Source organism: Typopeltis vanoorti, chromosome 5, assembly GCF_054136105.1.
Source record: "Typopeltis vanoorti isolate ZY-2024b chromosome 5, IOZ_Tvanoo_1.0, whole genome shotgun sequence".
Lineage (NCBI taxonomy): Eukaryota > Metazoa > Arthropoda > Arachnida > Uropygi > Thelyphonidae > Typopeltis > Typopeltis vanoorti.
In genome coordinates this window covers 50,108,541-50,134,430 of record NC_143553.1, presented here as the reverse complement: position 1 = coordinate 50,134,430, position 25,890 = coordinate 50,108,541, and the positions used below count along the sequence as shown (strand labels likewise).

The window sequence follows — 25,890 nt, the reverse complement described above, 5'->3', positions numbered from 1 at the left end:
CTATTTAGGCACGATTTTTACTGGAGATGGTAAATTAAATATAGAAATAGACAACAGAATCAGCAAAGCTGGTATGGTGGGAAGTCAATTGAATAAATTCATATGGAATAAGAGAGAAATTAGTCGGAACACTAAATTAGCTGTATACAAGACAGTGTTCAAACCAGTTTTGACTTATGGATCTGAGAGCTGGGTCAGAAGTAAAACACTTGACCAAAGACTAGAGACCACAGATACGAGAGTCCTGAGAACGATTATAGGCATAAACAGATGGCATCAATGGCAATATCATATTAAAAACGAGGATATTAGGAAAGAACTTCACATTGTCAGCATCCAGGAATGCATTACCAGAGCTAATCTCAGGTGGTATGGTCACCTAAACAGAATGGGCGAAGAAAGATTAGCAAAACTAGTGTTCTCAGCCAGGTTGGCAGCAAAACGATCCAGAGGTAGACCAAGATATAGGTGGATTGATATGGTACAAAGTGCCTTATACGATAGAAATATAAGATCTGATAATGTTGGAGTCTTGACAAGTAACAGACTGATTTGGAAGAAAATTGTAGATAGGAAATTAATAATAATGTAATTTTTTTCATGTAGTACTATCATATCCTGTACACCCCTTGAGGGTACATGGCAGGAATTTGATGATGATGATGATGATATCTTATAAGTTTCTATCATGTCCCCCTCTTTTCTGCCTATCAACTCAACTTTGTAAGCCACACATATTCAACCTATCATCATAGGGAGCAATTCCCACACCTGTCACCAGCTTAGGTCATTCATTTCTGGAATCCTCTCAACCACCTCCTGATCCCCAAGAAACGCAGATGACCAAATCTGTGCATGTCAAGATGTGGCCGAATCATAGCCTTTGGTAGTGTTTTTTTGACATCAAAGTTGATCTGCTTAGTTTTAATTTTTAAAGAGCAACTCAAATTTTTAATTAAAGTGAACTATTAATAACAAACCAAACTGATGACTTACCAAGAGTGAAAAATACAGCAATTTATGAGATATTTTAACAACGTTTGCAATATGCCCTCTGAATTGCAACCCTGTCAATCATTATCCTTAAGTCCCTAAGGATACTATTAGATTGTCAATTTAATGTTGCAAAATGTAAGGTTAATCATTTCGGGTGAAAAAGGTTACATATGGTGTATCACATTGATGGTACTGGATAGCCACATCAATTTCCTGCAATCTAGTACCATCAATGTGATATACCATATGTAATCTTTTCAACCTGAAATGCATAACCTTACATTTTGCAACATTAAATTGACAATCTAATAGTATCCTTTGTTCACAATGCCAATTTATTTAAATCACTGCAGAATATCTTCTTCTTCCCTCTTTTACCTTACGGTGTCGAGGGTTTCTATTCATTTAACCGCAACCGTACACAAGGATAAGGTGGTTAGTCCTATGCCTCCCGGTGTATCCTATGTCTGTAGAAGCATCGAGTTCTCAAGGTCAGTTTGGAGGATGAAAAACTCTAGATAAACTGGGGAGAAAAACCCTGCAGTCCACACCCAAGACTGGTTAACTTGGCTATGTCTGAGAAAAATCCTAATCTCCTCATGTCAGTGACGGGAATCGAACCCAGGACACTCCTTTCCCAGGCATATGGTTGCAAAGCGCATAGTCACTCGGCTAACTGCATGGACTGCAGAATATCTACATCACCTTTATCAATTATTCTCCTCTCCAGTTTTGCATCATCAGCAAACAACTGTGAATACCCCCCCCCCCCCACCTTAAATCTTTCCCTTTATCATTCATATACAAATTAAACAGTAGCGGCTCTAGTACAGAACCCTGAGGTACTCCACTAGTCATCCTCCTAGACTCCACTCCACCATATATTACTCTCTGGTGTCTGTCTGTCATTCCATCCATGCTACTAACTTCACACCCATTTTCCTCTGAACAACTTAATCAGAGGCAATGTCAAATTCTCTTGCACATTCATGTAGTGCATAGATTGACATGTCATCCAGTCAAACTGCTGTATTCACACTGATATATTTTGATATGTTGGACACATCCTGTTCATCAACCTTAATTCTGATATGCATCTGTCACATCAATAACTGTAAATCCTGACCTGGATGATACACCTTTGCAAAATAACTACTCAGCAACTCTATCTTTTTTTGCTTCTGTCACATTTCTACCATCAGCATTGTTTAAAGTCATCTTACATAGTCATTTTTCCTTTTACTTGCTACATAACAAAAAATAGTCTTTTGGATTTACTATCACATTTTTTACCATACTAGTTACCCTTCTTGTTTGCACTTTGTAGGCAGTGGAACCAAAGAAGCATACACCATACTTGGAAAAAAACAAAGGACTAGTGGCAAAAATTAAAAAGACACATGCCAAATCTTACAAATTATTGCACGTAATTTGAATTTGGCTGTTTTAAATTCTATTAAAGATGTTCTCTTTGTTAATGAAAGTGAAACAGTGATGTATGTATGCATGCATGGTGTAGCCAGCATAGTTGGCAGAGTGGGTATTGTACCTGCTTTCCAACCAACAGGCTGCAGGTCTAACACCAGGTAATGAATTTCATTACCTGGTGTTAGACCACCGCCCTACTTGCTGGAGGCCTGAAGTGGCTTGAAGAATTTCCATGTTCAGTCTATAGAGTATGGTTTTAAAAAATACATTAAAAATATATATAAAATTGATAAAAAAAAAAGAAAAAAATCCTTAGCCAACCCATGATGTGAAATATATTATAGGTTTGTAAACAACCTTTCGTGGGTGGGAGAAAAAAAAAACAAACACACCTTTTACCACAATTCATACTATGGGCAAGGAAATTTTCTTTTGTGACCAGTATATTTAAGTGGTATTTCTGCAGCCCTCACATAAGATGAGTGGTCACGAATCAGCTCCACGAGGAGCATAAGAACAGGCAAGGAGGGTAACTTGGTTGGTAAGGGTAGCAAAGGTGCAGTGGTTAATTAATGAAAAAAAAGTTATTTTGATATGTAGCCAGAAGAAAAAATAATGATTATGGAAGGATGACAGTGATTGAAGAAAATGGTAAAAAGATAACTGTTGCAGAGGATATAGTTGAGATATTCAATGAACAGTTCATAAATGTATGTTATCCTTATGAATTGTGACATAATGCAGAGTTTGAAAGCAGCAGAAAGGTAGATAAGACTGACTGAGTGAAGAAGGGATATGTGGGGAATTGAATAAACTTCATTTTAATAAAGTTTAAGAATTGATATATCACCATGTTTTGAGCAATTTTGTAGCAGGGAGTTGACATCTGCTTTGGCATACTTGTTTAATAACTTACACTGGGTCAAGTTCCAAAGAAGTGGAAGGAAGGAAGGCAAGTGAAAGAATAAGATTTAAATTACAGGCCAAAATGTGTGTCAGGTTAAAGTGTTTGAGATGTTAGTGAAAACCAAGGGATTTAGAAGATAAATACAGGATCCAAAATTAGGTTGACAACAGTGGTATTCTCTTTGATGGACAGCACAGATTTTCTAAAGGAAGGTCATATTTTAGTAATCTGACTTACTTATTGTAATAAGTAAGCAGATTACTTATTGTAATACAGACATACCCTGACTTATGCGAATTCGGAGTTATGCGGTTTCTTATATGTACGTATTCCCGTTCCGCTTCACCACTAGTCGTATGTTTCCGGCGCCGGCCGCATTCGCCAGTGTCGCACATGCTGTGAACAAGCACTGACGTGTTTCGCACATTCTCCATTCATACACGATTTTTATAGTCTACAAACCTTGCAAATGTTTAATGTTATGTTCTTGATAAAAATTTTATCACATAAAAAATAATAATGTTGTCCAAAAGAAGCAAGTCCGATTCTGATATAGCTAGCAAGAAAAGAAAAACATCGACTTTGGAAACAAAACTCAACATTATTAAGGCTTTTGAAGGCGGAATGAAAATTTGTGAGCTAGCAAAGAAGTTCAGTCTACACGAATCCACAGTAAGAACAATCATAAAAGAAAGGTTTACAGATTTTGGAGGACATAGATTCTAACGGGGAACGAATTGTAGCCACAAGGCAAGGAATAAAAAAATCATTGGCTTGCTATGAAGAAATTTTGCGTGACAAGAAAAAGACATTATGCCATCGGATGAATCTATTAGATTTTATGAAACGATCGACATAGAAATAACTTTCTTTTTTTTTTATGTACGAAAAACTACAATTATGATTATATTTCTTCAAAAAAATATAGGTGTTTTTGTAAACCTTTGGTCCCAATTAACTAATATTTTGTATGTTTGTATATATAAATTACATGCAAAATTATACCCCCGAGCTATGCGAATTCGACTTACGTGCTTTTTTTTGTAGGTCACACCTACCGCGTAACTTCAGGGTATGACTGTATTACTTACAGATTACTTACTTATTACAATACAAGGCTTTTTAATAGATTATAAGTTGATAGTTAAACTAGAACAGATAGGGATCAGTAACTTGTGTATGGGTGAGCAATATCCCAGAAGAAAGTACTAGTGGTGTGCCTCGAGGGATCTGTTTTAGGGCCATTGCTTTTTAACCTGTATGTTAATGATATTGGGAAAGGTTTGAATGTGGATATTGAGTTGTTTGCAAATGACACAAAGTTGGGAAGAGCTATGAAGAGTAGAGACAATGTTGTTTCTTTACTAGAAGACTTGAATAAATGAGTGAATGAGCACAAGAGTAGGAGAACCAGTTCAATGTTGCAAAGAAGATGCAGTGTAAGGTTTTAAAATTTGGAAAATAAAGATGCAATTTAGAGTATACACTTGGTTAGGAATACTGGAAGAGGTGGAGGAAATAAGAGATCTGGATGGCATGGTGGATGGGGGATTTAAAATTTTTAGGACATACAGCTAAAATCGTGAGGACAATACAACAAATTCTGACAATGATGCAGCAACACACTGGCTTGAAGAAGTAAAGAGATTCTGGTTCCATTGTATAAGTCCATATATATGGACTAATGTGCACAGATTTGGTCACCTGGTTTTTAAAAAAATGAAGAGGTACTGGAAAGGGTTTGGAGGTATTGACTAAAGTGGTTTCTGGAATGTTGAGCATGAAGAAAAGTTGAGAAGATGCAATTTAGAGCTAGTGGAAGGGAGGTGTGATATGCTAGTGATATTTTGAAGCGGTTTTTCATAGAATGATAGAAGATGGGGAATTGAAGGTCTGTCCTGGAAGCTGTATAAGGAGGGTGCAAGTAAAGGAGTGAGAAAAAGGTTTTTTTTTTTTTTTTTTTTTGCAAAGAAAGCATTGCCTAAGAGTGTAGTGTCTGCAGAGAATGGATGCATTTTGTGTGTGTGTGTGTGATATGCATCCCCTGTGGAAGACAGTGGGGCTACTAATTCAATATTACAAAGTGAAAATTTTGAAATTTAGAAGATAAAAACATGTGATGCTGTGTATAGTCAACTCTCGCTGATGAAGCCTCAGACAATGTTATTGTGCAAAAAATTCGCTATTGTTAAATCTTAATTAAGAGATTCCGTTGTGAAATATCTCATTCAGAATTTTACAAGCATCAAAACACTGAGAGAAATACTTGTATATAAGTAGAGATGTTAATTGCTTGAAAAAATTTATTAAATAAATGTTTTTAATATTGGACTGTTCTATGTAAGATAATATTATCTGTTCTTGTAAATTTAACAATGGAAGAAAAATTAATGAGAATTATGTTAGTATGCAAAAGTGAATTCAAAGTTTGCAAACGAGATATTCGGAGTCACGTACGCACGGAGTAAGTTGTGCACAGGAGTTTCCCGGGAGATGTGAGGAGAAGGACCGGAACTGCATGCAAAGGAGTAGTGCCGAGCGGAAAGGTATGATGCTGTAGGAGCGCCACTCAAGGTATGATATAAAAAGCTTGACACTGCTAGCTTGCTCTCTCTCGTAGGCTCTTACTCTCTGTGCTCTTCAGTTTGGTTGCTTCTCTCTCAACTTTGGCGCAGGTCACTCGAGGGGCCCACCTCAAGTTATTCCCTGAGATGAATACGTGAGAGTGGTCAACAGAATGAGATCTAGAAGCAGTTATGCAGCCGAGAAGCGAGAATTTCGTCAGTAAAGCGGAAAAAATCAATGCAAGCTGTTCTCTTCTACATCGGAGAGGATAATTCATAATTGCAAGTTCCAGGCTGGCCCATTCGAAAGACAACTGTGAGGAAGAAGAAGGAATGAGCTGTGGAAAGAATTGTAAGGATCGAGAGACAGACCCGACGAAGTCCGAAGGTCCCGGTAACATACGAATCTTTTAGTTTCCCTTGTGTGTATAAAAGGACTTTGTGTGTAATAATGTGCAAAATTATTCATTAGTGGGACCTATATAAGATATGAAACAGGACTTTAGGGCTTAGCCTGATACCAGAATGTTGATCTCTGAGAGTGAATTCTGATATAGTGTGGTGATAATTTGTATATAGTATGTTATAGTTTAGTAATGCTTGAAGTTCGATAAGTTAAACATTGACAGAAATTGTAGATCCGATTGTTAGAAATCAGTGAATTGATTCATAATTAATATTGTCTTGTGATAGAATTCAACTAGGAATACTGAAGTATTGTATAGTTAGGTCTGTTAACTTAGGAGAAAGATTTACTTTAGTCATATGACAAGTCTTGTAAATTTGTATTGTGATAGTTTGACGAATAAATCTTTTTTCTTTTACCTAACAAATTGCCTGATGTATGAATCCAATGCACCACTCATCAAGTAGAACCTGAGCAGAACTAATCAATTGGGGAAGATCACAACTGCAAGGAGAGTTTAAAATAAGGGATTTAGCTAACTTGGAAACTATCATTATATAAATTGTATAACCATGTGTGTTATACACATGAGAGTTCACTCATTGATTAAGAAGTTATTTCTGATCTAAGGGTTCTGGATGGCGCAGCATTAACAAACAAATTTTCCAGAACCTAACGAGGAGACAACTCCAGATTTTCAATAAAGGAATTGACTCTATCCAGGGGCAGTTTCTTTGTTTATCAAATTCGCACACGTGAGCAATCTAAGTGACGGCCACAGAATTGATAGGTAGTTTGAGTATTGATAGGGCATATAAAGGAAAACCAGAGAGTAATATCCCCTACCTAAATAATGCCATCATAAATCACAATAAGGAAAGGAATCAACATATATAACACACTATTTATAACATATCTTTCCGATGTTTCTAAGTTTACTATAGTAAGAGTTGACTGTATTCAGCTGACTGGAATATAGTGAAAGAGGTGGAAGAAGGGATCTGGGAATAAAATAGACAAGGGAACTGTGAAGATGGCAGTAATGAAAACATTGACATGAAAAAACAGAGGTTATAGCTCCACTATACAAGACCATCAAACTGCATTTTTACTGTTGTGTGTTGGTTTAACAACCTCGTTTTCAAAGAGGTGAAGAAATTTTGGAGCGTGTTCAAAGAAGAATAAGGTAGTGGCAGATTTCTGGAATGCTGGACACGAGGAATGCCACTTACAGAGTTACGTGGATAAGAGGTAAAGGGATGAAATGTAGTGTAAAAAATCTCACAGTCATTTTGCTTATGTTTGTGTTTTACAGTATTATATATACCAAGTAAAAATTTCATTAATGAACAATATGTTTTTGTTATGTGATAAATATATATACACACACTTGTATGTGTATGAACACACTTGTTCACATTTAGTAACGCAGTTGCATATATCAGTAGTGAGATCTCTATGTGGTTAAGCAGTAGTGATAATACAAAAGAAACTTACATGTATTTAAACATGTTAAGTTGCTTACCGTAATGTTGCAATTCTTAGGGAATATCATGTATGTATATTATATGTGAATTTATGTTGTTTACAGTACTGTTTCTAGGCCATGCACTATTACAACATACAAGCATTGTAATAATGCCAGTAATTTTGTTGCTTCAGTTTCTTGAAGTTCCACATTTGATCTCTGGAACAGAGATTCCAGATTATTTAAAAAATAAAAAAATATTAAATCTCAGAGCATCCAAATTGCTAATGTAATATAAGTGTACAATTTTTGGTGAGCAGGAGTTGCATGAAAAAAGTCAGTGGGTTGTTTTAATACAGAATAACACATTCATACTTTGCAATACATGGCTGGTGTAGGATATTTGTATTAAAGTTCGGATATACTATAAATAATAAAAGAAATGAATCAAATTATAAAAGTTTATTATGAAATGCTATTATTTTATAATAGTTATTTAAATGTTTGTCTCTTTTGGCATGTCACGGAGCAAGACATTGAGATTTTTTGGCTACTGAAAGTCTTGCTTGGATACAACGATATAATCTCTTGCTTGGAGATTAGAAATTAGAGCTTAATTATATTTATGGATGAGGTATCAGAGCCTCCATAGCTCAGCTGGTTTTGACAGAGCCCTTTGGTTGCAAAGCCCTGGGTTCAAATTGTCTATGACACAAGGAACCTTCATCAGGGCTTTTCAGTCAAAGGTGAGTTAGCCAGTCTAATATGGAGGAAACTATTCTGGAAATTCTGGTTTTTCATTCCTCAAAATGGGCAAATTGGCACCATGAACACACACATCTATAGACATAGGATACCAACTATGAGATGGAAGAGATTCGAGTCTAACCATCTTATCTTTCTACTGAACATTATGGATCTCAGGTAGAGATCAATAATAGCCAATCCTCCTAGAGAAGATGACACTTGCCAGGACAGGACATAAGATATCAGATTTTTGAAATTTTTGTGCTGTTTGTATCCTGACAAACATTTTTTAAAAAAATTGTTATACTGTTACTTATGCCAATCTTAGAGGATATGCTAAAAACAACTTTTTTTTTTCTCTCTCTCTCTTTTTAATGTTGAGCCCATTATACGTGAGTGGTTGGTTAATCAACCTATAGTACATTAGTGCTGTGTATGGGTAATAAGTAACGGACTGCAGCATCCTCATTTTAGAAGTAATTAAATGAACTTACCTCAGTGCATAAACCTTATGAAATTATCAGTATTATAAATTCTGCCAGCATTACAAACAAAACAGTGAAAACAGTAAAGGCAGTGCACAATGATGGACTAGAAAGGAAGTTGCTCTACTGCATTTCTGAGCATTCATAGATTTCAAGATAATAGAACACGATACAATGATAATTGTGATCTCTGTGTCTTCAATATATGAAGAATGAATAGCAATTAGAAGAAAGGTTAGAAATGGAAGACAGAGGAAATCCTTAAAAAAGTGTGAAGTTTATTGTCGTTGTTAGCCCATATATCCTCACAATTAGAGAAAGAGACTTGGCAGAGTGTGCAAGTCATAAATTTAAGATTCTCCATCTAAAGGGCGAATTTGTAGCTGTTGATATGGTTTTAGTTTTCTTCAATGAGTATGACTTTCATATAGAAAGTAAATTCTTTCTCAAGTGATTAAAGTTATTTGGAATGTTTTAAATGAAAACAAGATATACTGTGTTCAGCATGACTCATTCTGTTATATGCTATTCTGTTCTGACTTATTGCTGTTATAAGGAAGGAGCAATTTCTGTATTATTATTATTCAGGCCTCCATGGAGTCAAAAGATTCATGGTGGGAGATTCTTCCTAGGAAATACAAAGTTTCACTTTCAAAGATCCTTCCTAGGAAACACATACCACTCCTTGAACTCGTTGACCATTCTTGCTCTCACCACTCTATCAATTCTGTGGATTCAAGAAAATAAAATCTCAGAATTTTATCCAGAAAGGACAAATATTATTTAGATATATAATTAAAAGAGGTAGTGTAGAGAAGGTGGTTTCATAGCCTGTTGTGATACCAAATATATATATTGGCACTTGCATAGCTAAGAAAAAAAAAAATTCACGAAAAAAAAAAACTTAGGTTTTTTTTTTTCGTGAATTAAAGTTTTTTTTTTCTCTTTTGGTTATAAAGATGTCTGAAGACTCAATCTCTTAATGAGTAAAATGGTTAAGTTTAACTAAAAGGATAAGTGATATATATATGGGAACATAGAAAACAAATAAACATCGTATCACTATAAAAACGACTATTATAAAATTCAGTTAGCCTTGAACTGTAGCTACAGTCTGTGTTGAAGTTCTATTGTTAGGCTGCTGCATGCGTCTGATTTCACGAGTGTGCCAATATCAGATAGCAGAGCTGAAAGAGTCTGGTAGATTATAGCTAAGGTTATTATTTATGTGATGAGGGTCCATAACAATTTCCTTAGACTTGACTATGCGGTGCTCCACTTCGTCATGGCATATATGAAGGTTTGAAGTTGTTGTCCAGTTTATCTCATGTTGACAGCCTTCATCATTTGTATTTACTGAAAACAATACAGGGCACTTGCTCTAGTTCTTTTGTAGGCAATGTCCCTCTGGTGTTCTTCCAGACGTAGGAGGATAGATTTTTCAGTTTGGCCATAGTATTGCTTCCTGCAGTTCACACGTGATTTTGTACACTACTGGGAATTGTAGATGGGTGTGAGCTTGTTTGTATTTGCTTAAAATCGAACTTAGTTTAGGAAGAGTAGAGAAACAGGTTTTTATGTTGAACTTCCGCAAAATTCCTCTTAGTTTTGTGGAGAGCGAGCTGATGTATGGTAAGGAGATATAACCTTTGGGGTTGTCTTGTGTTTCTGAGTTGTTTTGATGGCAGAGGTATAGATGCTTATTAATAGTTTTCAACGAGTAGCCATTACTTGTAAAGGTTCTTTGTAGATGTTGTAGTTCATTTTTTAGCTCTTCATCATCTGACAGTATAGATCTAGCACGATGTGCTAGGGTTGAGATGATACCCACTTTCTGTGCAGGATAGTGATGTGAGGATGCATGCAGGTATCTATCTATCTATGTGCATGTAGATTTCCTAAAGATTGAGATTTTAATAGAATCTTGAGATAAGGCTCTTATCCCACTCAATGTGATGGTTAGTAGAGGCAAAGTGGCATGAAAGGCCTGAAATGTCTTGTCTGTTATTTCTGACATATCCTATGTGTTCTTTCTTTCTCGTTTCGAAGCTTCTAGATGTCTGACCTACGTAACTAATACCACATGAACAAGGAATATTATATACTCCAGAGTATTTGTAGAATCGGTGATCTTAAAAATTTCCGAATAGTGTTGATTGGTTTGAATGCCACTCTGATCTTATGTGGTTTTAAAGGTTAGCTAATTTTTTGGAAAGGTTGTTGACAAAAGGAATCGTAATTGTACTGATGTATTGGACGTCATCACGTTGTCGATGTGGTATATCAGAAAAAAAAGAAAGAACACATAGGATATGTCAGAAATAACAGACAAGACATTTCAGGCCTTTCATGCCACTTTGCCTCTACTAACCATCACATTGAGTGGGATAAGAGCCTTATGCCATACATAGAAGATAACTACCATTCAAGAACCTTTAAAGAAGCAGCTACAGTTGTCCGTAAAACTGAAAACCTAAACAAGAATCAAGGTCTAATTTTACCAGAAATTTGGAAAACTTTTATCTGATCATTAAATATCAAAGAAATGAACTTTCATAACAATTACGTCATGAGTCATTACGAATAAATCACGTTAACGAGACACGCACATTGTCACGCACAATACCAATTTTTTGTATGATTTAGAACCATCGGTTATAACCTAGTCTGTAACCTTCATTTTTGCTTACTGATTTGTATTCCCTGAGGATGCCAATAGAAATGGATTGGCGAAACATGTAGGAGGATAAAAATAAAGCTACTTGATAAAGATTTTATAAAAAAAGTGTAATAGTCTTATGAATAATTATCAAGAAAAAATTCAACATAAATTATGGTGTGATTGCAATATCCCTTATTTTTGGACAAACTAACAGATCTACTGAACAACGTATAGAAGAGCATAAGAGAGACATCTCTTACAAAAGATCTCATGCAACTGTGTTATCCAGTCATGTTCTTTTTTCAAATAATCCTAATGATGATCAACAAAGTCACTTTGTTTGCTGGGATAGATCAGAAAATATTTTTCGCTGTGATGATTAGTTTGAGAGAAAAATTGTAGAATCAAGGGAAATCCTGCTGAACCCTGTCCACTTAAACAACAATTTGAGTTATAACATCCCAGATAGCCATGCTGCAGTTATTCAATATTGGCGTTCACGTGAGCCTGCACGCACACATGCAATAAACAATGGCACGCCTGTTAGAACAACTTGAAAAAATACAACTTTTTTATGTATCAATTATGTGTGGCAATTTTTACCTGTAATTCCAGTTGTTTTAGATACTTTAATGTTTATTTCTATTCTTTTCCTTTATGAACACCTGAGGAAGGCTGTTATAAGCCGAAACTAGTTGTATTATTCTCATTAAAATCTTTATTTAGCCGACCAAGTATTCTTATTGGTTAAACTAAAATAAAAAAATGATGGTACAACATGACAAAATTTCATGCCGGCTGGGGCGTCGCCCGGTTAAACAAGGGCCCTGTTGTTTTCGCCAGGGAACCAGGGCGAACAGCGAAAAGTCAGCTACTGGAACAAATCTGAAAACAAACCCAAACTCAACATCACCAGAGCTAAAGATCGGTACTATCAACGTAAGAAGCCTGAATGGCAAAGAAATGGAGCTAGCTAAGGAATTAGATAAGTACCAGATCGACATAATAGGGGTGACTGAAACAAAAAAGACAAAAACTGGTGAGATCTTTCTGAGCAATAAATACAAAATGTTATATTCAGGCAATGACAATCAAGGAAAAGAAGGAGTAGCCATAGTATTCAACACTAAATACGAGGCTAATCTTCTTGAATGGCAGTAAGTCTCAAGTAGAGTGATGTGGGCAAATATCAGAATGGCGAATTGGACAATGAGACTTATTTGTGCCTATGGTCCCACAGAAGGTTCTACTAAGGTAGAAGTGGAGGAATTTTTTGAGGCTCTAGAGAAAGCTACTGATACAATGAAAAAGGAAAAGTTGGCACTTGTTGGGGATCTAAATAGAGTAGGAAGTGATTGTCAGACATACAAAAATGTTTTGGGAAAATTTGGAGAAAAGAGCAAAGCTAATAATAATGGCAAATATCTGTTGGATTTCTGCTCAGGACATGGACTGGTTATTACTAACACCATGTTCCAACATAAAAATGTGCACAAATTCACATGGAGAGAAGAGGCTAGGAATAAGAAAAGTCTCATTGACTATGTTATTGTTGATAGTGATGTTTTCTCCCTGGTGCAGGACACCAGAGTGTACAGAGGATTTGAAATTGGAAGTGATCACTATGTAGTCTTGAGCAGGATAAAATTGAATTTCATATTGAAACGAATAACATGTAAGAAAGTTTTAAAGCGAATAAAAGTTGAGCAGCTCTCAGATGTGAACTGTAGACTAACATACACAAAGATTATTGAAGAAAAAATGAAAGAGTTTGAGAACAGGAATCAAACCTTGGAGATTCAGTGGCAAACTCTGAAGAAAACATTGATTAATTCTGCCAGAGAGGCATGTGGTGAGGTTGTCTGCAAGGATAAAAAAATCAGAACTCCCTGGTGGACAAAGGAAGTTCAAGAGGCAGTGAAGGAAAAGAAGAAAGCATATCAAAAGTTCCTGGCAAATAAGTCAGCTTTTGCTCTTAGAGAATATAGAGAACAAATCCAAGCATGCTAAACACTGTGCAAAACTAGCTAAACAAAAGTCATGGGAGGACTTTGGCAAGAATATAGAAAATAAATATCAAGAAGGTGGCAAAATATTCTGGAGGTTGTTGAAGAAACTTAGGAATGGAGGAAAGAGTGCTGTAAAAGGACTTAGAGATGATAAAGGTGACATGAAAATGGGAGAAAAAGATATCCTTGAAGTATGGAGTAATTACTTTGAAAAACTGCTAAATGAAACAAGCAGTGATGACAGCACAGTGGTAAAAAACACTGACCAGGCATGCAGTCAGGAACACATATCCATAATTGAAGTAGAAAAAGCCATCAAGGGCTTGAAATGTGGAAAGGCAGCTGGAGTAGATGATATTCGACCAGAAATGCTGAAGTATGGTGGAATAAGAGTCTTACAGTGGCTGCACTGCATAGTTCAGAAAGCCTGGACAGAGGGACAAATTCCCGATGATTGGAGTAGAGCTCTCATAGTACCCATATATAAAAAGGGAAATAAAACTGCATGTGAGAATTACAGAGGTATTTCCCTACTGAGTGTTGCTGGCAAGATCTATGCAAGTATACTTGAGAAACGGTTGAGAAGAATTGTGGAAGAAAAGCTTGGTGAAGAACAAGCTGGATTCAGGCCAAATAGAGGCTCAGGATCAGATCTTCACTTTACGACAAATAGTCGAGAAAGCATGGGAATATAATAAAGATCTGTATTTAAGTTTTGTCAATTTGGAAAAGACATATGGCAAGGTGCCAAGAGAGAAGCTATTCAATATGCTACAGTTATATGGTGTGAATGGGGCATTATATCAAGCAATACTTAGTCTTTATTTGAGTTGTAAGTCGGCAGTTAGAATTGAAGGAAGTACAGGAAGATGGTTTAATGTTAAATCTGGTGTGAGACAAGGATGTACATCATCCCCTCTGTTATTCATTATATATATGGATCACATTATGAAGGAAAGTGGTATTAAACATGATATCAAAATTGGAGATGTTAATGTCAGCTCTTTGCTTTATGCGGATGATGTTATACTTCTAAATAAATCCGCTACAAGTCTGCAAGATTCTCTGACTAAATTGAATAGCTGTTATAATAGATATGGTATGAAGGTCAGCAATGAAAAGATAAAGACAATGAAAATAGGTAGAATCATTGAAAATGTCAACTGTGTTGTGAATGGAGAACCTGTGGAACAAGTAAAACATTTCAGCTACTTAGGCACGATTTTTACTGAAGATGGTAAATTAAATATAGAAATAGACAACAGAATCAGCAAAGCTGCTATGGTGGGAAATCAATTGAATGAATTCATATGAAATAAGAGAGAAATTAGTCGGAACACTAAATTAGCTGTATACAAGACAGTGTTCAAACCAGTTTTAACTTATGGATCTGAGAGCTGATTCAGAAGTAAAACACTTGACCAAAGACTAGAGACCACAGATATGAGAGTACTGAGAAAGATTAGAGGCATAAACAGATGGCATCAATGGCAATATCATATTAAAAACGAGGATATTATGAAAGAACTTGACATTGTCAGCATCCGGGAATGCATTAGCAGAGCTAATCTCAGGTGGTATGGTCAACTTAATCAGAATAGGCGAAGAAAGATTAGCAAAGCAAGTGTTCTCTGCCAGGTTGGCAGCAAAACGACCCAGAGGAAGACCAAGATATAGGTGGATTGATACGGTACAAAGTACCTTAGACGATAGAAATATAAGATCTGATAGTGTTGGAGTCTTGACAAGTAACAGACTGATTTGGAGGAAAATTGTAGATAGGAAGTTGGTAATGATGTAATTTTTTTTCATGTAGTACTATCATATCCTGTACACCCCTTGAGGGTACATGACAGGAATTTGATGATGATGATGATTAAATCTTTATAAGTTATCTCGGTTTTTTAAGTCATTAAATCTATGTTTTAAAATGTATCACAACAACCGAGTAAAAGCCTATGATCACAAATATGAATATATATATATATATCCTGGAATTCAAACTTGTGAAAGTTGATTTGTAGTTTAGTTTCAGGTTTTTTAAGATTTGAGTTAACCACTCAGAATCAAAAGAGCAATTTACAGAATATACAAATGATAGGACCGCATACACAAAAAGAAAGTAAAAAACCTTGACAATGAACTATTAAGCATAAAAAATTTACCTTAGCTGTAAAAAAAACACTGAGCTATTTTATGGTAGTGGATCTACAGATACTCATTAGAAGGTTAGACAAGAGTGGATCAAGAATAGAACCATACAGTATTTTCCTCCAATTATCCTTGCTTTCTTGAAAAGATCCCGCAAACTGAACTCCTGATACATTTTCTACTTTTTTTTATTAATTTTCTCCTGATAAATTAGTTTATTAATTTTCTTTGTAGCCTCTCAGAAGTGGGTTTGCTTCCATAATGCTTGATTACCAAAGACAGACCATTATAGGTTTGATTCTAGTCACCAACTACAGGAACATTTTCTAGATCTTTCTTTGACTTGTTTCCACTCATCTTTGGCACAAGCAAGTAGGGCTTCCCCCTCTGGGAAAATGAGGTTTCTAACACCCACAGCTCAAAAATGAATATAGGACCACAGGATAGTGACACTTGTCTGATGTAATCCTTTTCCTAAAAGTCTTGGTTCTTTCACAGCTTTGAGTTGATTATCAATAAGCTGAAGGGTGGAGACTAGCTGCCATCCAATCTTCCAAAGTTTGTCAGGAATGAAGGAATTCATTCTACCTACTCTCTTTGAGAATAAAATACATTATAGAATTTATATTTTATTAATTTTCAGTGATATTCTGATTTTACTTTTTCTCATCATATCTAGCTTTCACTTTATTTTCCTCATCACTGATTTCCTAGTAGGGCAATCATCCTTATCTCTCTCTTCTTGAGATGCATTATTGCTTCCAAAACTACTTGGCATGCAAGGAAATTTCAGTTTTCAAATGTCTACATGTAATATCAATATTAATTCAAATTACAGTCTCATGCCTGTTGTTATTCTCTAGTTGGTTTTGACTTTTTGAGATGAAAAAAAAATACGAAATCCTCTGTGGGCAAACCCTACCTTTTCCATATCAGGCTATCTCACTTCAGTTAAAGCCCATGATCAGAATGGAAAACATGCTGTCCTTGCAATCATGATGCAGAGGTGCAAATTCTGTTAACTATTTATCTAATTCTCCAAATACCTTTTACTGCTGCTGATACTGAGTTTTTAGAATTTCTTTCAAAATTTTCTTCTTTTTTTAGTTTTATACACATCCTTTACTAATGGTACCCACCTTCTTGGAGAGCACTTTCTCAAACTGGATCAAGAGTTGACCTAATTTACAATTGCATCAGTAATTCTACTATTTCTAGACTTCTCATAAAATATGCCTTCCCAACAGCAACTCACCTAATTATAAATAAAATAAGCAAAACCAACTCATGGTATGGCTGACATGAGTTTGAGTCTAGTATTTCATCATATGTGCCAAATTATTGCCAATATGTTCCTCCACACTGCGGGCGGGCAGGCATTCTTCACTTGGTTTTTGCATCAAGAAAATAACTAAAGTGTGACTTCTGAATAATTTATTCACATGCACAGGTGATACTTCATTAAATATTAAAAGTAGGGATGAGGCAGTGCTCTTGGAATATTGTTATGCAAAAGATATCCTTGAGTACATCAGAAGTATAAATGATATAATTATTATTATTATTATTATTATTATTATTCCTGATACCTCCAAGGAGTCCGAAGACTCATCACGGGAGGACATCTTCAACTGTCTCTACATCTTACCTCTACTACGAATCAACGCCATCTACCGCCCACCTCCAACACCACCACAACTAGTAATTTTTGTCTGTAAATTGCGTGTGTTCTGAAGGGCCGATTTGTATGTATGCGGGATGAAAAACCCGAGCTTCCGGGAGAAAAAACCCTGCTACCTCCGTATGAGATCGGCTAACTCACCATCGATTGAAATCGACCAGATAAAGATCCCTCCCGTCGCGACGAGAATCGAACTTAGGCCTATTCCAATCGAAGGGCGCAATGTACCGTCGTTCTTCCAATATAATATAATATAATATAATATAATATAATTCTTATAATATACTGAAACTGATTTATAACCAAGTAAATCATCTAAGAAGATAATCTGACTGCACATTTTAATTTCAGCACTTACTGGACAGTAGAACCCCTCTGGACAGATTGTGCATGTTGTTGCTCCTTCTTTCAAGGAATAGAAACCATCATCACATGGTAGGCATTTTTCAAAGCTTACATTTGGCTGATAATACCCTTCAAAAAATACGCAATTAAACAAATCAGTAAAACTGGATTTTGTTAACAAAAGCATAGAAAAATTTTCAACAATATTAATAAAGCAAAATTGATTATTAACATTTTCTATTATTTTCATTAATTAAACCTCAAGGAGTATTCATCTGATATCACAGTAGGAAATATAACAGCAAAATATGGCGATTCAATCAGTAAAGGTGTGGTAAATAATAAAATAAATAAGATATGTTTTCCAGGTGGTACAATGAAATGAATATCAGATGCTTTGCGTAGAAGGAACAAATGGGCATCAGAATTAGTGGCAGTGGTGGAGACAAACGACTTGGATATTGAGACAAAGAACGTGGAAAGGGATTTGAAGAAGTTGTCGCAGGAGGTGAAGGATAACAGTAACATTGGGAAAGTGGTAACTTTGCTGCCCGGATATAATAGTGAAACGAGAAGGAGTGCAACGATACTGAGTGACAAGATAGCTGAATTGTACCAGCAAAGAGTGTTCCATTTGTGAAAGTATGGAAAAATAATCTACTGACTTTTGGAATATGTTCAGATGTTGACTTTGTCAGATAGATTTTGTGTAACGTACAACTAGCAATGAGTCCAATTCCTCATTCCATGATACAGCTACAAGCTATGCCATATGTGTCATAAACCTTATTCCATATATATCTCATTCCCACAGAAGTCATCACAAAAGTGATCATAATTTCATGGTCACTCCCACCAAATGGAGACAGATTTATAACAATATTCTCTGATGAGATGATTAAATCTCAAGACCAACAGTCCTTGTGTTTTCTGTCATGCTTAAGGTAGCTGTTTTCTCAAAAATTTGAGAAAACTTATTCATTATCTTAGCTTCCCCATTCCAATCTATATCATAATTAAAATCACCTGTAATGATTACTCTTGATTACACAAAGATTATTGAAGAAAAAATGAAAGAGTTTGAGAACAGGAATCAAACCCTGGAGATTCAGTGGCAAACTCTGAAGAAAACATTGATTGATTCTGCCAGAGAGGCATGTGGTGAGGTTGTCTGCAAGGATAAAAAAATCAGAACTCCCTGGTGGACACAGGAAGTTAAAGAGGCAGTGAAGGAAAAGAAGAAAGCATATCAAAAGTTCCTGGCAAATAAGTCAGCTTTTGCTCTTAGAGAATATAGAGAACAAATGCAAGCATGCCAAACACTGTGTAAAACTAGCTAAACAAAAGTCATGGGAGGACTTTGGCAAGAATATAGAAAATAAATATCAAGAAGGTGGCAAAATATTCTGGAGGTTGTTGAAGAAACTTAGGAATGGAGGAAAGAGTGCTGTAAAAGGACTTAGAGATGATAAAGGTGACATGAAAATGGGAGAAAAAGATATCCTTGAAGTATGGAGTAATTACTTTGAAAAACTGCTAAATGAAACAAGCAGTGATGACAGCACAGTGGTAAAAAACACTGACCAGGCATGCAGTCAGGAATACATATCCATACTTGAAGTAGAAAAAGCCATCAAGGGCTTGAAATGTGGAAAGGCAGCAGGAGTAGATGATATTCGACCAGAAATGCTGAAGTATGGTGGTATAAGAGTCTTACAGTGGCTGCACTGTAGTTCAGAAAGCCTGGACAGAGGGACGAATTCCCGATGATTGGAGTAGAGCTCTCATAGTACCCATATATAAAAAGGGAAATAAAACTGCATGTGAGAATTATAGAGGTATTTCCCTACTGAGTGTTCCTGACAAGATCTAAGAAGTATACTTGAGAAACGGTTGAGAAGAATTATGGAAGAAAAGCTTGGTGAAGAACAAGCTGGATTCAGGCCAAATAGAGGCTGCCAGGATCAGATCTTTACTTTACGACAAAGAGTCGAGAAAGCATGGGAATATAATAAAGATCTGTATTTAAGTTTTGTCGATTTGGAAAAGACATATGACAAGGTGCCAAGAGAGAAGCTATTCAATATGCTACAGTTATATGGTATGAATGGGGCATTATATCAAGCAATACTTAGTCTTTATTTGAGTTGTAAGTCGGCAGTTAGAATTGAAGGAAGTACAGGAAGATGGTTTAATGTTAAATCTGGTGTGAGACAAGGATGTACATCATCCCCTCTGTTATTCATTATATATATGGATCACATTATGAAGGAAAGTGGTATAAAACATGATATCAAAATTGGAAATGTTAATGTCAGCTCTTTGCTTTATGCGGATGATGTTATACTTCTAAATAAATCCGCTACAAGTCTGCAAGATTCTCTGACTAAATTGAATAGCTGTTGTAATAGATATGGTATGAAGGTCAGCAATGAAAAGACAAAGACAATGAAAATAGGCAGAATCATTGAAAATGTCCACTGTGTTGTGAATGCAGAACCGATGGAACAAGTAAAACATTTCAGCTACTTAGGCACGATTTTTACTGAAGATGGTAAATTAAATATAGAAATAGACAACAGAATCAGCAAAGCTGCTATGGTGGGAAATCAATTGAATAAATTCATATGAAATAAGAGAGAAATTAGTTGGAACACTAAATTAGCTGTATACAAGACAGTGTTCAAACCAGTTTTAACTTAAGGATCTGAGAGCTGATTCAGAAGTAAAACACTTGACCAAAGACTAGAGACCACAGATATGAGAGTACTGAGAAAGATTAGAGGCATGAACAGATGGCATCAATGGCAATATCATATTAAAAACGAGGATATTAGGAAAGAACTTGACATTGTCAGCATCCAGGAATGCATTAGCAGAGCTAATCTCAGGTGGTATGGTCAACTTAAACAGAACAGGCGAAGAAAGATTAGCAAAGCAAGTGTTCTCTGCCAGGTTAGCAGCAAAACGACCCAGAGGAAGACCAAGATATAGGTGGATTGATACAGTACAAAGTACCTTAGACGATAGAAATATAAGATCTGATAATGTTGGAGTCTTGACAAGTAACAGACTGATTTGGAGGAAAATTGTAGATAGGAAGTTGTAATGATGTAATTTTTTTTCATGTAGTACTATCATATCCTGTACACCCCTTGAGGGTATATGGCAGGAATTTGGTGATGATGATGATTACTCTTTTCTTATTTACTAGGATAATCTGCCTATACATTTCCTTGTCATTGTCCTCCACATTACCAGGTCTGTAGCAACACCTAACTAAATATTTCATTTTGCCTACCTCAATCTAATGTCATACTGTTTAAAATAAAACTGTCATTATTTGCCCTTTTACATCTTTTGGATGTATTTAAGAGTAATCATCATCTGCATAAAGCAAAGAGCTAAGTCTGATATATCCAATTCTAATATCTAGTTTCATGCTACTCTCATTATGCAATTCATATAGATGATGAATATGATTGTAGATAATATGCATCCTCATCTTATGCTGAATTTACATCAAAATCTTCCTGCATTTCCTTCAATTCTAACTGCTGACATACAACAAATATAGACAATGTACTGCTCTGTAAAATCTTTTCTCTAGACACTTTGTCATATGTCTTTTCCAGATCTACAAAACTTAAGCATAGATCATTGTTATGTTCCCATGATTTCTCAACTAATTGCTGTAAAATGAAAATCTGATCTTGACAACCTTTATTTGGCTTGAATTCAGCTTGCTCTTTCCCCAATTTTTTTTGGTGTCTTTTCAAGTATGCTTATATAAATTTTACCAGGAAACTTAGTAGAGAAATTCCTCTGTAATTCCCACATTATTATTATTTTTTTTTTTTTTTTACAGATGGGAACAATGAGAGCTCTACTCCAATTATCTAGAATTTGACCAGGACCTCAGAATTATGCGGTGTGACCACTGAAAAACTTTCATGCTTTCATATATGAGCATTTCTAGTCAAATATCTATTTCAAACTGCATTTCCACAATTAGTTTTTTTATGGGTTTTTTTGACCTCAAGTATTGATATGTAGTCCTGTTTGCATTCCTCTTGAATATCTTCTACTCCTTGTTTCATTTAAACAGTCTATTAGATGTCTAGAGTAATTACTCCAGATCTATGATATCCTTTTTCAGTTTTCATGTCACCATTATCATCGCCGACTCCTTTTACATTACTCTTTCCTCCATTTCTACGCTTTTTCAATAACTTTAAGAACATTTTACCACCTTCCTGATATTTATCTTCTATATTCTTATTGAGCTCTTCCCATGACTTTTGTTTTGCTACTTTTACAGATAGGTTAACTCTCAACTTATTTGCTAGAAGCTTTTAGTATGCTCTCATCTTTTCCAGGACTGCTTCTTTAACTTGTTGCCCCCACCATAATATTTTTATTTTCCTATCCTTGCAGACAACTTCACCACATGACCCCCCCCCCCACACACCCACCCAATAGTTGAATGAAATCAGTGTTTATTGCAGGGTCTGCTACTGAGACTCCAAGGTTTCATTCTTATTTTTAAATAGTTTCATTTTTTTATTTAATAATGTTTGTGTAGTTGAGTATACAGCTTACCTTTACAAGCTGCTCAATTTTAATTTTTAAAACTTTTTTACATACTGTTCTTTTCACAATGTGGTATTCATTTTTACCCACTTGAAACTAAGTGATTGTCACCTCCAATTTTAAATCTTCTACACTCCTGTATCCTGAAAGTAGCATGCAGATATCACCATCAACAATAACAGAGTCAATGAAGCTTTTCTTATTTCTTGAGTCTTCTGTCCATGTGAACTTGTGCATCTTTATGTTAGAACATGGTGTTAGTAATGACTAGTTTATAATATATCCTGAGAAGAAATTCAACAGATACTTACCATTATTATTAGCTTTGTCCTTTTCTCCAAATTTTCCTAAAATGATCCTATATGAATGGCAGGATTCACTTCCTACTCTGCTGTTTAGTTCTCCACCAAGTACCACTTTTTCCAGTTTACTTTATGTCAGCTGCCTACTCTAATGACCCAAAAAATTTCCCCACTTCTTCCTTAGGCTGGTTGGTTGATTTATGATTTATTGGAGCGAAGATAGCAAAGGTCATACTGTGCCAAATCAAAAGTTACAGCAGTACACAAGGTAATTAATAAAGTCATAAAGAGATAAATTAGCAAATATGTATGTGCAAAAATTAAGATAAGGAATGCAGTATCTACATATAAATAGAATTTATAATCAGATGTGTTTGTATAAATTAATTATTTGTAAAAAGTTAAAAATATCATTAATTTCACGTGTAATCTCATGAAATTTGTTTCTCAGTGCTTACTGGCATGATTGCCACTGGGCAATTAGCTTTGATCTTATAGACTGTCTGTAGTCTGTATATGGTACTGTCAAACAGTACGTCAAAAAAATATGAGCTAATCTACCAGCTGCATCTGCAGTCTCATTTCTCTTAATTCCAATGTGGCTGGGAATCCAGCATAAGTGAACATCAAAAGTAGGTTTTCATTTTGTACAATGGTTGCAAAACTTTGCAAAGCACTATATGTGGATTATACACAGGAGAGGAGATAGCCTGTGAAGAACTCAATAAGTGTATAAATTGGACATTTTTGGTAGCAGTTTTCTTTTATATAAACAAGTGCAAGCTGAATGGCATGCAACTGTGCTGTATAATTACTGCAGTCAAGTGGGATCTGAATGAAGATAGTAATGTCAGAAAACACAGCAGCACAGTCAACAGAGGTCTGAGATCTTGAACCATCAGTATAGTTGGGCAAAAAATCAGACTGTGGGGCTGTTTGCATTAAACGACTACAGTTGACAAAGTGAGAAGTTGAAGGGTGGGGGGGAGTGCAAACCTGCCACGGAGGAATAATGTTATGTTTGGTGCAGGTAAGTTAACATTCATGCCAATAGCTTCCATAATTTCTTTAGTATGCATACAAGGAACCAAAAGGATGTAGGAGAACCCTTTGAAGTTTGGCCATATAACTCTACTTGAAATTGCCTTCCAATCAAGAAGTTTATCTTCATGTCTAGTGTTGAATGCTATCGCTATTCCTTCCTTTCTTGATCATTACTGCCTGAACATAACATCCTATACTTTTTATTTAGTAAGATTTCACTTGTTTTTGTCTTCTTTGTTTCAGCGATGCCAACTAATTATGTACATGTAGTACTTTTCCAGTTCTTCTTTAAGCTCAATTATCTTTCCATTAATGCTCCTTATATTGATGGCTCTTATCTTCAGTTCTTCTGAGGTTTTAGTTTGTTTCAGTAGCTGACTTTTTTGGTATTCAGTGTAATTTGAAGAAAACAACAGGAACCCTGGTTAACCAGGTGATGCCCCAACCTGCATGAAATCTCATCATGTCATACTATCAAATGTATTTCTAGTTTAAGCCAAGAGAGTATGATTTAGTTGGCCAAGTCTTAAACTGCCAGACTATCCTTGTTTATTCAGTACACAGTGGATACCTACTACCAAGATACACCACGTGAAGGTGAGGATTGGCTACTAGGTTAGAAGCTCCAGTCAGTTCTCCATACTCCTTAAAGGTGATGTGGAGGTCTCCTTCCAGTTACTTAGCTCTGACCTTAAATGAAGTATACGTTACTGTTAAAACCCTCCTTGAATGCTGAAGAAAAAGGTCTAAAAAAATGTTTTGACTTGACAGTGAAAATTATTAAGGATAAATATCCATTATTTATAACTGACTACACAACCATGTATGGTATATGAACCCTTGAAAACTTTCAAAACGTCTGCATAAGGTACCTGTGGTACTACACTATGGTTAAAAGACAGACTCTGTTCACAAGCACATATAGTGTCAGTTTTTATTAGTGACCTGAATCAAATTTTTCTCTGGCCTGACGACTGTTGGTTTCAAAGAGCAAACAAAAACCCAATACCATGCTAGTACTATTGCTGATAAATCCTAAAAAGTACCTAAATGGTGCAAGCTGGCATTGAAAATTACCAAAAGTAAGGATAAAATGAAAAATGCAAAGATTTTTGTAAAAGATTATGGCGTGTAGTGATTCCAGCTAGTGTATATTAGGAAATGGTAAATAGGGGCCTCACTAGAAATATGGCCAAAAAAAAGAGGCTAACAGTAATGCTCAACTCATAATACTTATTAAGGTGCCAGGTGCATCATCAGTGAAAGAAGTTTAAGAATAGGCATGATAAATGGTATGCCTCCCGTTTTGAATCTTTAACCTCCCTGGTAGTTTTCATACAATAATGCTTCATTATTTTATAGCAAATGGGTGAATAATGAAACTTTAAAGTATAAAAAATAGATCTAAGAAAACTACAAACCTCTGATATGAGGAGTAGGGCCATGATTGCCAATAAGTCAAAGTGAAAGTGTAGGTTGAGCAAAGGGATCTGTGTAAGGTTTGTGAACCTTGAATTAAATTTGATGGCATGAAGAACTTATATAAAGCTAATAGTTTACACTTAAATGGATCTACAATTAAGAATCGTTTTTAATAAATTTAGTTTAATCCTTTATCCAAGTGTGAGCAAACAAAGTTTGCACCTGAAAATATCTTCAGGCCTGAGTAAGGTAGTACAACACCAGGCAACTCGTAGCAAAGGTGGCCAAGCTACCATCACTCCTATCTCAGTATCTCCCATAATGCAAAACACATCTCCTTGCGGATATGTATAATGTTATGCATTAGGGGAAGAGGTCACTATCCATACCGGTTTCAACCTTTATTGAGGTCTCGTCAGTGGGAGCCATGCCCTGAAGTGGAGATACCAGGCAGAAGCAATGGAGAGGTCATCTTTTCACACACATAATTTAAAGGAGCTTACTAAGAAAATGGATACAAGAAAGACCTCTACTAGTAAATAAGTAACTACAATTATGTGTTTTGATTTTAAAATTATTTCAATTATTCAAAGTAAACTTCATTTAATGTGTTTCGAATTAAAACTTTTTTTATTGCATTATTTTTTATTAACCCTATTTCTCTCTCTTCTCTCTTTTTT

General features: G+C 35.5%; 1 protein-coding gene across 3 annotated transcripts in view; it reads right to left on the bottom strand.

The window, feature by feature from the left end:
• The window catches only part of LOC150106395 (uncharacterized), a 137,136-nt gene that overhangs the window by 26,001 nt on the left and 85,245 nt on the right, over positions 1 to 25,890 (bottom strand). For all 3 annotated transcript variants that reach the window (XM_090392421.1, XM_090392420.1, XM_090392422.1), the window contains exon 5: positions 17,863 to 17,978. In XM_090392421.1, coding sequence (XP_090248547.1) covers positions 17,863 to 17,978 — 116 coding nt within the window. The remainder of the gene's footprint in view (positions 1 to 17,862; positions 17,979 to 25,890) is intronic.